We start from the raw sequence: 12,761 nt of genomic DNA on the forward strand, positions 1-12,761 counted from the left end.
AAGGCATGTTAGAAATCAGTCTGAATACACAACACTAAACAAACGGCCCTTATGTGTGTGACCATTTGACCCGGCGGCAGAGAAAGTCTGTGGTTCAAAGACATCACAAACAGATGGCTGGCAAAGGTCTGGACAAGGAAACAAGCTCCAAGGCTCTTCATGATGTCAGAGACTATCAGAAGATTGACGGACAAACATATTAAAAGATGTCTAGTCAAAGAAAGGCAACAAACAAAACGGAGGGGGAAAGTCTTGATGGATGAAGAGGGATAGGGGCCAAATTCTGGCATAGCATGTGTGGAAGGCTTTCATTTGTTATCTCCGGTGCATGTTGAAAACACATCTGGCCAATGCTTGGGGAACATCTACAGAGCAAGAGAGAAGTCCTGACATGGGAGCAATTCTTCCACTAAGGTAACTCTGCAGAGGGTTAGCAGTTGCTTGTTCAATGTGCACTAAGATGTTGTCTTATTACAAATGAGGACACTCAACAAAAAATATTGAAGAAAAACAAGGGGTTGGGGGGGGGGGGTAGAGATAATGGGGTTCAATTATCACCAATGCCACACCCTGTTACAGAAAGCTGAACTGAAGTAATACAGGAAGACCATTTTATCAGAGGTTTCTGTAGACACTTATCAGAAGATTATGATAAAAAAAAAAAAAAGAATCAGAGACCTTTCAAACAATTCCACACAACTGTAAGGACGTTTTCCCCTTTAGCTTGAAAATGGTATGAGGGCAAGACAAGTTACTAAAAATATTCAGTATTAACATGAAAATATTGACTCATATAAGCCATGGACGGACATCTGTTTTAAGCTGTTAGGCTTTGTCCACGCCAATGAATGTGTCTCCATTAACGCACAAAAAAAATACTAACATAAAACCTTATGTCTGGGCGGGACATTAACCTAAATTATGCTGCTGCTTAATACGCTGAAATGGCATTGCCACGGCATTTGCTTTTCTCAAAAGTGTTTCATAAAGGGACAGACACGCACTGCCATTTGGAGCAACTCAATAATGTATTACGGAATGAATAAAACCTACTGTATGCACCTGTGTCAAATTCATAGAACTACACTGAACAACAGCGTCGCCATGAGGCGATGTAGGCTATGAAAAGAGAATTGTATGAAGAGCATCACCGCATCCTTTTTTTTTTTTTTTTACTTCCTAACCAGGGAGATTAACGGGTATTATTAAACCCGCGAATTTGTTTCGTTAAAATATTGTGCAACAATGAAAAACACCAAATGAACAAAATGGACAAAAGTAGTGAGGTCACTCCAATTAACTTAGTGAAATGATGAGAGAAACTGATAACGGCTTACCGGTTGGTGGCATTCCCGACCCCGTCTCCGTCATGTCGGTTGGAAACACTTCAGAGGGAGAGCAAGCCTCGAGCACAGCCATAAGCAAAACTAACAGCTTTATAATTTTGGGAAACATTGTTCTTTTGTTCTGGAACATTACCGCGTAGAAAACTGTCACTGCTTCTCAGGTGCGCTCGTGCATCAAGGGCACACATGCATGCCACCTAAAGAGCCTACGATGTTTCTGTTTCAATTCAATTTAGTTATGAAAACTGAGAGAACTTTCCAAAACTTCTCTACTGTAAGAGTCAGACATCAAAAAGAATTCGCTGTGCGCCTCACTACATGCCAGCCCAATCTGCTGCCACTTCTCTCTGCGCGCGCATGAGCCGGTGGGCAACAAAATGAGTATTGTACATTTTTGCGCGAGTGTCCGCCCCGCCTACACTGAAGGCCAATGAATACTCCGATCAAAACTTAATCTCACCCTTTCATAAACAAATGTGTCCACTTGTTATGACATGAAAGATGCACATCTTTATCATCAATCATTGCAGTTGCAAGTCCCTCACGTCAGGTGTTCAACAAATCAACATGGAGAGCAGCGCCAGTACTCTATGCAGACAGAAGCTGCAGTTTTATATTAAAGGTATAACCATAACAATAAAAACACGCCTTTGTTTGAAACTGCCACCAAATATACGGACACAAAAACGGGTTAATGACCTAGGCTAAGACAAAATACCGAGGCTCTGCGGTTGGTGCGCATTCTTTACAAATAGGGACAAGCGACCGTGCTTAGGAATGTAGTAGCACACAAAAAGTAGCCTACACTATCACAAAGGTTCTATATTTCCATACTGAAACATACCAGAGAAAATTATGCAAAATGAAGGTTTTTTTGTAACCAGTTTTATTTTCTTACATAACTCAATTTCAAGGACATTTCTTCATACAAAATGCAATGCTAGAAATGACAGCAGTATTGACCAGCGTGAACCGAAGAGAAAGATAGAGAGGCAGTGCTAGAGTCAGGCTGATCACGAAGACGTCAAGACGAACACCACACTAATTTCAGTCCAGGACACAAAACCCTCCAACTTCTTCCGCCATTGTAAATGCGTTAAATGTCGTTTCTTCACATCCCTTTTCATTCCTATGGTATATCAAACGTCATTTAAAACGACCAGCAAGTGAACGCATATAAAATAGACTTCATGATATACAATTTCACACATGCACATATTTCATTTGAACATGCAAACATGAACGTGATCAAGGACGTAAGCCACATTTTCAGTGGATGAGGTACAAGAAATAAAACAAAAATGGCTAAGGGATACATTTGGCACCTGATTTTAAATTAGCTGACAAATTGTTGCTCTTTTAGAACGTTTGTCTCCACTCATGTGTTCTGGTAATGACAAAGCAAACATTGGCAAAAAACATTTGTAGGGTCCGTTGTGACTCGCAACGCTACTCATTTGGACAAGGTCACACAAAACCTTTCAATTAGCCATTATTTACCTAATTGCTAACTATCTTAGGGCACAAATAAAATAACCATTACCTTTAAAAGTAATGTTTTTTTTTTTTTAAATAACCGAATCAAATAGTTACAAGAGTAAATGGGGAATCTAGGGTGACATGCATTTTGCCATGGTGACAAAATCTCAAGTTAGGCATTTTAAGAGAAACATGTTTAACATTTTGTCAATGTACATCTTATTTTACATGTGTACTTTACAACAGTGTGTACAAATTCAGAGAAATATGTGTTTTGGTCACAATCATGCTAAAGCCTGAATCTGGAGAGCCCTGGACATAAAGCTACAATGGAGGCCAACTGGTCCTAAAGTGTCATCTGTTGCATAGTCCAACTTCACTGTGAGTCAACAGTCAACACACCATGCGGTGCCAAGAATGAACAGAGAACAGCACACTTGTCTTTGGAGGGACAACCCACATTATTTCTCGCTCCTTGGGACCCAGGGCTGAAAAAAAAGTTTAATCTTAAGCCCTCTATTAATATCCTTTTCATGGATGTCAAAAAGAGCTGGATAAAAAGTGAAGGCAATATGGCTGCCATTCCAGATACCCTGCCTTAGTCCTTCTTAAGACACCTTCAGTCCACTGTCTTTTGGATCAGCTCTCACAGTTTGGAGCTGGCAGAGAAAGGCTAGCCTTCAATTATGGTTATGTCTGGCACCAGGAGTTGTTTAAAAAAAGTTTCTCAACATTGCATTGAGCCATTTCAGGTCAGTTATCTTTTCAAGGTTACAGAACTATTTAATAGAATTGATAGGAACGCAATGAGTGAACACAGCAGCATTTCCCATTTGTTCTCCCTGTCCCATCTTTCTGTCCACAGACAAATGCCCTTGAGAGAACATTGCAGGGAACAGTGGCTGTTATAGGCCTCATAGTGTTTGAATAACTTGACAGGATTTAAGGGGACATGGAAGCCAATGACTAAACTGACAAATAGGCAGGGCTGCTATCACCTTGTCACTATGTGTAAGAAAATCCTGTGGGCCCTCAATGTAAATATGGAACTAAAACATGGAGTTATTTCAATAACACTTAACAGGAGACACAGATTATGTGAGGACATTTTTGTATTTGTCAAGAATTGTCCTTTTGGAGAAAGGACTATGATACAAAAGATGTCTTTGTACTCACTGTCAGCATCTAACACTGGGTAAGGAAAGGGGTAAATTCGAGACCTAATGTCTGCCTTGTGAACATGGAAACGTCACGTGTATGCCAGGAAACGTAAGCTCACTCATTCACTCTAAACCACTCTTGCACAGTGGAGGAGAAAAGGCAAAGCTTGCTGTGTCCTCTGTTTTACACAAAATAAAAGACGACCCACGTAAATGCATTAATCACAGGCAGCAGCTTTAAGACAATATTAACCACCAAGTCAGACAGGAACCTTCTTGCATGCACTCACACCACTTCTGTACCATAGTTCACTCTGAATTGGCACCAAACTAACTACACACATATTAATGTCATAATAGTAATCTATATTAGCAATATAATTCTTGCATGTCATTTTCTCCAGCTCTAATACATAATTTCATATACACCAATGAATGAACTCTTGTTGTATAGTCAATTTAAAAATCTATTTTTTTTGTGCAAACATATAAATCTCTGTTGCCATGTTTGTGATATGGGGTTTTGTGGAGATGCCAGACCACTTTAGATTGACACTGGCTGCGTCCAAGATATCAGCTCAGTTTCCTCTCTTAGATATACGTTTCCTATCCTGTCTACAGATCTGCATTTTAACCACAAACAGTAACACATTTAAAGTTAGGCACTTGGTACAGTATTTGACGGCTTGAGCACTGCGTTTCAAAATAAAGAAAACAAAAGAGTAGAGCTTATCCGTGATATCCAGCTATACTCCTCGACGAACCCTTTGAAAGTACAATGGTACAAAAGGAGGAATACTGTTATTGAATGTACTATACTATAGCTTGATACAAAACAAATTACAATTTTGGCCTCAATCTTACATCTTTTTTTTACTCACACTTCACTCTTCCCCATCTTAGTGTGTTTCTGTGTATGTGTTCAGTTTGTCACTCCTTAGTCGAAGTCACAGGACAAAAAAAAAGAGCAGCAAATCTTCAAAGTAAAAAATATCACTTTGCCTTCACATCCTCGGTCATGGAAAAAAACAACAACATGGGACTGAGACTCTGACTGATGGGTTCAGGTCCCAGTGGCGCTATAGTAGTGCATTTGTCATTATCATCGTCCTCATCGCTTGGGTGTCATGGCTCCGATGCTGCCCAGCAAAGCCTCCCTAACGTAGAGCCCCGTACTCCCATCTCCCCCCGGAGTCAGCTCGGCCTCAGGGAGTTGCTCCATCACCTTGCGTCCATCCAATAGTAGCCCTATAGAGTAAACTTTAAAAGAGAGAAAGAGAGACAGAGAAAGAGAGAGAGAGGGACGAAGGGGTGGCGATTTGGGGACTCGCTATACTGTCAAATCATGCTCCTTCTTGTCAGGCTGGTCCATATCTTTGAGAAGAGGGAATGCACACAGCAGATTTGACTATGCATGAGGAAAGTTATCTTAATCTGTGAGCACAGTGGGGCCCTGCAACACTGTAGTCTTTCTGAGGTATAACTATAAAGTATAAAGAAAACTGTGAGTTTTGAAGTGATTTATGTCCTTTCTTTCTTCTTTTTTGTTTTCAGGCTCAAATATCTTACACTTCCTTCAGTTCTTCAGTATGAGAGGACAAAGACTGATGTACATTCACAACATGTACAGTAGATCCTCCAGACATCCATTCACCCACACACATGCATGCGCACACATACACTCAGATATTTGCAGTGTGCTCATTGTGGCCCTTTCAAAGAGATACGTCTCATTTTGACTTGTCCTGATCTCCTAGCCCCGCTAGCACCAGTCCTCTTTCTCAGTCTCCTGGTACCCGCCCGCGCCCCTGGCTCCAGAGCCGGCCGCCGAGCTCATGCCCAGGGCAAAGTGGTACCCGTTGGGCACCCCGCTGCGGCCCGACTGGGCAAGGGCCGAGGAGCCCAATCCGGCGCCGGCCCCGGCGTGAGCGGCACTGGGCAGTGTCCGCGTGGAGCGGCCCACGCCGTGGTAGGTGCTCAGGGCGTCGTGGAAGTCGTCCATCTCCTCGGGGTGCGGAAGAGGGTGGCGCGGCTCGGCAGCCAGGCTGGGCACGGAGCCGATGCGGGTGACAGGCACTGGGGACGGGCTGCCGCTGTCGGCCAGCAGCGAGTTGTGCTCCGAGAGGCCGCGCGTCAGACGGGTCGAGCTGGAGCCAGAGACGGAGCTGGGCCCGGCGCAGGGTCGGGAGCCGGCCGACGGCATGGTGACGGGAGACGAGTGGGGCGTTTTGTAGGCGACGGCCGGCCGTGGGGTGAGGGGCGTCTGAGGGAGCTGGCGGCGGCTGCGGTTGGGGGTGTTGGTGCTTGACGCCACAATGACTGGGCTGCCCCTGGCAGTGGTGCCAGCCTGGGAGGGAGACGGGCAGATAAAAGCATCTGAAAATTGATGTGGTGAGCAACTGGTGTACATTACCGGTAATGAGTAATGTAGGCCACAAGTACACCACACACAGAATTAATCTCTCACACACACACCACCTCCCCTACATGGACATGTGTTTGCATTCTAGCCTGTGGGAATTACCGGAATCGCTTTCAGGTTGTACACTCACACATACAGACTTACAGACACACAAACACACACACAAAGGTAAAGTCTGCCATGTGATGTAAAGGTCAGATGCATACACACACACACACACACACACACACCTGTATGAGGCGTAAGGTCTCATGTTGTTCCCCAGGTGAGGTGGATCGGCTCGGTCCAGCTGAGTGGGCATGGCCCTGCTCCCTGCTGCCATAGCGCTCGCATGAGTAGTAGCGCGTCTTGGGCTCACCCGACACCGAGTGATGCTTTCGCTCGTGCGGGCGGCCTCGGTCCCGGTCCCGTGCACGCTCGCGACTCACGTGCTCGCCCGTCACCTCTGCCACCGTACCTATGAACATGTGGGAACAGGGAAACACGAGAACTCCCATCATGCAACTTACATCTGCAGAGCAGACATGCAGCAAAATCAAATGGAACCCATATGAATGACCAGTACAGCTTTCCCCCAGAATTTCTCACTTCAGTGTTGGTCTTATAAAATGAACTTTAAAATGACTAGGTGTTGAAATTCTCTGGAATTGCTTTTCATCACTGTTCTGTGCAGATCATGTGAAAGTAATGCATTCTGCATCGTTTGAGCTCACCAAATGCCTCTTATCAAGTACATTGTGTTCAGAAACGTGACCTGAATCCAGGGTAATAAACTAAAGGCGTGGAGGGAACAGGATGGTTATTGGATGAGTGTTCACTCAGATACATCTGATTGTGTCAAAAGTGCACCCTTCCCTCCGTGGTCCTCTTATCCTATATCACTCTCTCCTTTTCTGTCGCCTGTTTCACATTGGCCACTCCGCTTGTCCTTGCTCTTTGGACAGGTCCCCATAAATTAGGTGACAGACATGTGGAGCATGGCTTTCATCTCAACAGTCAGAAACCAGCTGTTACCAAGCAACACTAACACACACACACAATCCTTTGTCACACAAAACACAAACATACACATAAATATTCACACAAAATCATCACAGAATGCTGCCTGAAAAGACAAGTATGATGTATCATCATCCCTCGATGATAATATGTCTACTGGAGCGATTTTTATAGACTTAACCAAAGCTTTTGATCTTGTTAATCACTACATGCTTTTAGACAAACTTCATGCTATTGGGCTCTCTAAACAAGCTCTTCTTTAGTTTAGCTCTTATTTACATTTTCGGCAACAGTGTGTCCTTTTTCAGGGTAGTCTATCCTCCTTTGCCATTATGGAAAAGGGAGTCCCTCAAGGATCCTCGTTAGGGCCTCTCCTATTTTCAGTCTTTATCAATGACCTTCCACAAGCTTGCTCAGACTGTTCTATTCACTTATATGCTGATGACACAGTGATCTATAATTCCAACTCTAATATTTCTAAGATACAGAACACTCTTCAGACAGACTTTGATATTATTAAAAAATGGTTCCAATGTAATGACCTCCTGTTGAATAAAAATAAATCATACTGTATGCTTTTCCCAACCAGATCTACTGTTAAACAAACAAATTTGTCAATTAACTTTTTAGATGGTAATCTCTTTGGCAGAGTTGATGAATTTAAATACTTGGGCTTTTGGCTTGATTCTCAACTCTCCTATAAAACCCACATCAATCATACTATAAGAAAGCTGAATTGTAATATAAGGATGCTGTATCGTTTCAATAATTGTTTTACACAGCAGATCAGGTTGAGAATTGTGAAGCAATTATTATTTCCAATTATAGATTATGCTGATGTAGTATATCAGAACTCCACTGAGACTTGTCTTAAGCCTTTGACTGTTGTCTTTAATAGCATTTGCAGATTTGTGTTGAAATGTTCATACAGGACGATCACTGTATCCTGTATGATTCATTGAATATTCTGTCACCCAACGCCAGGAGACAGTTTCATTGGTTCCAGCTTATTTTTAAGTGCATACATCTTAGTTATCCACTCTACCTGCAACAACATTTAATACCTTACCAAACAAACTATAGTTTGAGGCACACCAGACATCTATCATTTACAGTACCACATATCTCCAAAGAAAGCGCATGTTCATTTAAATACAAGGCTCCCTTTGACTGGAATAGCCCTGCCTGGGGCCTTAAGATCAATTACATCTTTGAGTCGCTTCAAGACATCTTTGTTCACATATCTGAAAGCAAATAATCGTTGTAATTGTTTTCATTAATGCTTTTTTGTGTGTCTTTGATCTGTCAATATGCTCTGTTATAGATATGTGAGCGCATCGGTCTATATTTTCGTATATGTGTATGTATGTACTGTGCGCGTGCATATATGTGTCTCTGTATGTATATATGTGGATATGAAGATGTATGCTTGTTGTATATATGTGTATATGTATGTATTTTTAGGGAATGGGAGCTGTTGGGGGTGGGGGAAGGGGGCTGTATGTGAGTGAATGTGTATGTTGTATTGTACTGTACTGTAATATCTTGTCCTTGTATCTTTGTCTTTGTCCAGTCCTATCGAGGACCCTCTCGAAAATGAGATGTCACATCTCAAGAGGCATTCCTCTTTAAATAAATAATAATAATAAATAATAGTATAACTCCTAGACACACCACAACAGTTCAAGTTAAGGTTGGGGACATACTTACACATTTTCACAGATGACTCAAATTTGGGAAAACCACACAGACACAGTCTGGTCCTTCTTCTTGTCTGTCTGTGTGTGTATGTTTGTCTGTTATATTAATGCTTCAATTATACTTCAGATATTCAATTATGCTTCAAATATTCGGTATCACTTCTTGCCAGCCATATTCTGGGAGGCCAGCACCAGGACTATATTATAATGGTGAATTAAAATAGTTGGTGATGGATTTTGTCTAATAAGATGAAAGGAATGCAATGAACTTTCTGCTGCAGCACAGAGGTATATAATGCAGAGTGGAACATCTGTCAACAACTCCTCAACCTCTGCCATACTTACTTAATAGGCAGACTTACCCAAAGTTCCATGGTGCATGGAAGCACCCGCTCTCAACCAGTCCCATACCAGAAGCCTGAGAATTAAAAAAAAAAAAAAAAAAAACGCCCCCCACCCCCTTCTCCAAAAGCAGCTTTCTCCCTCCTGATCTCTAAGCTGGTAAGTCTGCTCCTTGAGTCGCCAGAGCACTTGACACAGGAATATTCCCTCTGAGCCCCTTTAGGAAGTCAATGGAGGGCCTTTTGCTCTATAACCCGATCAGGCTTAATCCGGGGAGGAATTTATCTTATCGCCAAGCAAGGCCGGTGAAGCAGGAACGAGCAACAACGCCGGTCTGCCGTGCTACTCTTTCTGAACACATGGTGAAAGGAGATTCTGGTCTAAAGTTGACAGACGCCTTTTCATGCATTCCATCAAACGTCCACTTCATGAATTTGACTCTGTCATATCTGGTGTTTTTAGCCACAGGTATACAGCATCTGACATGTGTGACCATGGTCAATGTCTAACAGATGCACATGTCATCTAGATAGTGGGGCTAAAGTACTTAACTAATGGGTCTGTATGTAAAACATTTGCTCATACAAAGTATCCTCATACAGTAAACACATACATGCGCTAATGACCCAGCACACTCACAGTGTATTTTAACCTACAAGAACAAACAAAACAAAAGCTGATTTTGCTTTAATTTGTCTATCCATCATCTCAACCCTTTTGTAAGGCCTGCATTTTCCATGTTCCATATTTCCTCTGGAAACTTGTGCATCTGTACTTTGTGGAATAGCACATTCCCAACAGGGAGGTTTGTGTGTGTAAAAGAAGGAAATTTGATTAACAAATGATTAACAATCCGGTACTTCACAGGAGAGGACTGATCACACAGAGAGAGGAAAGGGAGAGTGTTGTTTGTGTGTGCCATAGCAGATGTTAAAGATGCCATTAATCTATGGTGGCTTCTCTGAGAATGCTCCCCTCTCTCTGCGGTCTCCTGCCACCTCATTCCCTCAACACCATCTTATCCAGTGGCTCACCCCCCTAAACGTGGGGTGACCGCCTCAGTCCCTCACAACATGTGAAAATCTTCGAGTCTGGGCATGTGCAAACACCCTTGTTTGTGCATGTGTATCAGTGCCTGCGTCTTACCCCGTGCAGAGGTGGTCTGCTCTGTGCTGTCCCTCTCCAGTGACTTGTGCTTCTTCTCGCGCTCCCTGCGCTTGTGGCAGTGGTGGTGGTGGTGGTGGTGATGGTGGTGGGCCCTGTCCTGGCCCTGCGAGGGCCTCTGCAGCCCGTACTCCCGCAGGCTCGCCTCCTGGTGGCGCTGCGGGGACAGTGTGGACGCTGAGCGCCTCATGGTCATGGGGCTCGCATCCAGAATGGGCTGATGACGAGAGGAGGAAAGGAGAAGGGGATGAGAAGAAGAAAAAGGGCAGAAAGGAGGGAGGGCTCCATCCATTTGTCTGCTGATACCTCTACCTTTCCGTCTCTCTGTGAAGTCTCTACTGTTCTTCTGCCCTCCTCACACTGTGCCCTGACCAGCCGAAGGGAGTGTGGTAACACTCAATTAGGAATGCATATTCCTAATGCATTATAAATGTATTTATACAGTCATATGCACTATTTACAATGCTTTTCCATTAATACATTGCATGTGTACCCCTGGACATCCACGGTTGCATTCATATAGCCATATGACATTATTATGATTGCATTAATATTGCAAGCCAGTTACAATACCTTATAAAACAATGTTTTACAAGCGGCATGCTGCTTAATAATGCAGAATCCAGCCACAGATAAATACTCTCCATAATGCATCATGGTGTTACCAAATTAGTATGATAAAGACACCTGACCAATAAGCATGGTGCTGCCACAGACAGGAAGAGCTGAGCCTGGTCATGTCAGGGAAGTGCTAAAAATCTGCAGGAGCCCTGAGAGCAAATACAGACTTTACAAATACTGCAAAATATAAAAAGCCTGAGAGAGGGACAGGGAAAAAATAGATTAAAAATTAGAGAGCAAAAGAACAAAAAAAAGAAAGAAAGAAAGAAAGAAAGAACAGACTGGTACAACTAGCGCTGTTTGCTCACAGCAACGAAGTGACAATTCAGTTAAGCCCACTGGCCCATAAAATCACAGCAGATGTTTTGACCACTTCAAAATGAGACATAATAATGTGATGCCTGTGTCACACATTCATAGAAAGCCACGCTGAGGTCGCACCTCTACTGTCACAGAAAAAAAGGGGTCAGAAGTCAGTTGAGACATACAGTGGCTATGGGTCTGGGCTTTTAGTGCCATGGTTAAGGCTCAAACCTGCAAGTTATCTGCTCAGGGATTTGTATTGCTTATTATTTAATCATTTTTTATTATTTGCTGATTATTTAATCATTGTTTATTATTTGTATTGATTGATGTTTGCCTCACAGGCTGTTGTGGAAGGCATACAACTCATTTGAGGTCCCTGGGAAGATTTGAGCTTTAGTTAAGGCATATTTTGAGGACATTCAATTATGCTTCAACACGAGTACTTACACAACATCATGGCAGTATTTGGGTGTTGGTTGGATGTGCCATTTCAGCATTGGTTTTCACCATGGCAATGGGGGTAAGCTGTAAGTCATGGGTCAGGGCTCTTTAAAGCACATTCTGTCTAGATGTAAAACTAGCCTGACCCAGAGTTTCTAAACCTGGAGACATACAGTAATCAGGTTTTAACATCACGTGTTTGAATGAGAACAAGAGTGTTGAGGTTAACTATTTGCCGGCAAATGACAAGGACAGTAGAATTGTGTACTAGAGGGACAGGAAAGTGGCTATCGAGCAAATACAAGCAATACAGGAAGTTGGGCCAAAGCACAGGATTGGAAACTCTCGGTAGACATCGGAAGGCATCTGCAAATTCCACAGTTGTGGTGACACTGCTTTGAGTGAGAACAGACATGGTGTTGTATTCAGAGGGTGAGTGTACTCTCTGCTTTATTGAGCATTATTCCCTTTGAAGATGTGATTGAAGAATGCTTTCTAAGGAAGAAGTCAAAGTGTGCAAAACTGGTAGCAAAAGTAAGGGAACGTGGATGGCAAGCACACACAATACCAGTGGATATGGGTGTTAAAGGTTTTGTAGCAAAGTCAGCTACAACACTTCTGTTGGATTTTATTTTTGTTGTGGACTGTTACTGAAAGGAGCTGTAAAAAAGTTATCTGAGGCTGCTAAAAAGGCAAGCAAATCGCTATAGCTGAGGCACTCACAGACTACCAGGGTTCATGTTGTAACCTGAATTGACTGTGAGATTTGTGAAATCTTGTC

At 42.9% G+C, this 12,761-nt stretch overlaps 1 protein-coding gene across 2 annotated transcripts in view; it reads right to left on the reverse strand.

The window, feature by feature from the left end:
- Window positions 1–2,598: 2,598 nt before the first annotated feature.
- cacna1bb (calcium channel, voltage-dependent, N type, alpha 1B subunit, b) overlaps window positions 2,599–12,761 on the reverse strand; it is a 153,404-nt gene continuing 143,241 nt past the window's right edge. For both annotated transcript variants that reach the window (XM_048259412.1, XM_048259413.1), the window contains 3 exons: window positions 10,595–10,829; window positions 6,638–6,864; window positions 2,599–6,332 (listed from right to left, as the gene is read on the reverse strand). In XM_048259412.1, coding sequence (XP_048115369.1) covers window positions 5,748–6,332; window positions 6,638–6,864; window positions 10,595–10,829 — 1,047 coding nt within the window. In that variant the 3' untranslated portion in view covers window positions 2,599–5,747. The remainder of the gene's footprint in view (window positions 6,333–6,637; window positions 6,865–10,594; window positions 10,830–12,761) is intronic.

Source organism: Alosa alosa, chromosome 12 (assembly GCF_017589495.1).
Source record: "Alosa alosa isolate M-15738 ecotype Scorff River chromosome 12, AALO_Geno_1.1, whole genome shotgun sequence".
In the NCBI taxonomy this organism is placed as follows: Eukaryota; Metazoa; Chordata; class Actinopteri; order Clupeiformes; family Clupeidae; genus Alosa; species Alosa alosa.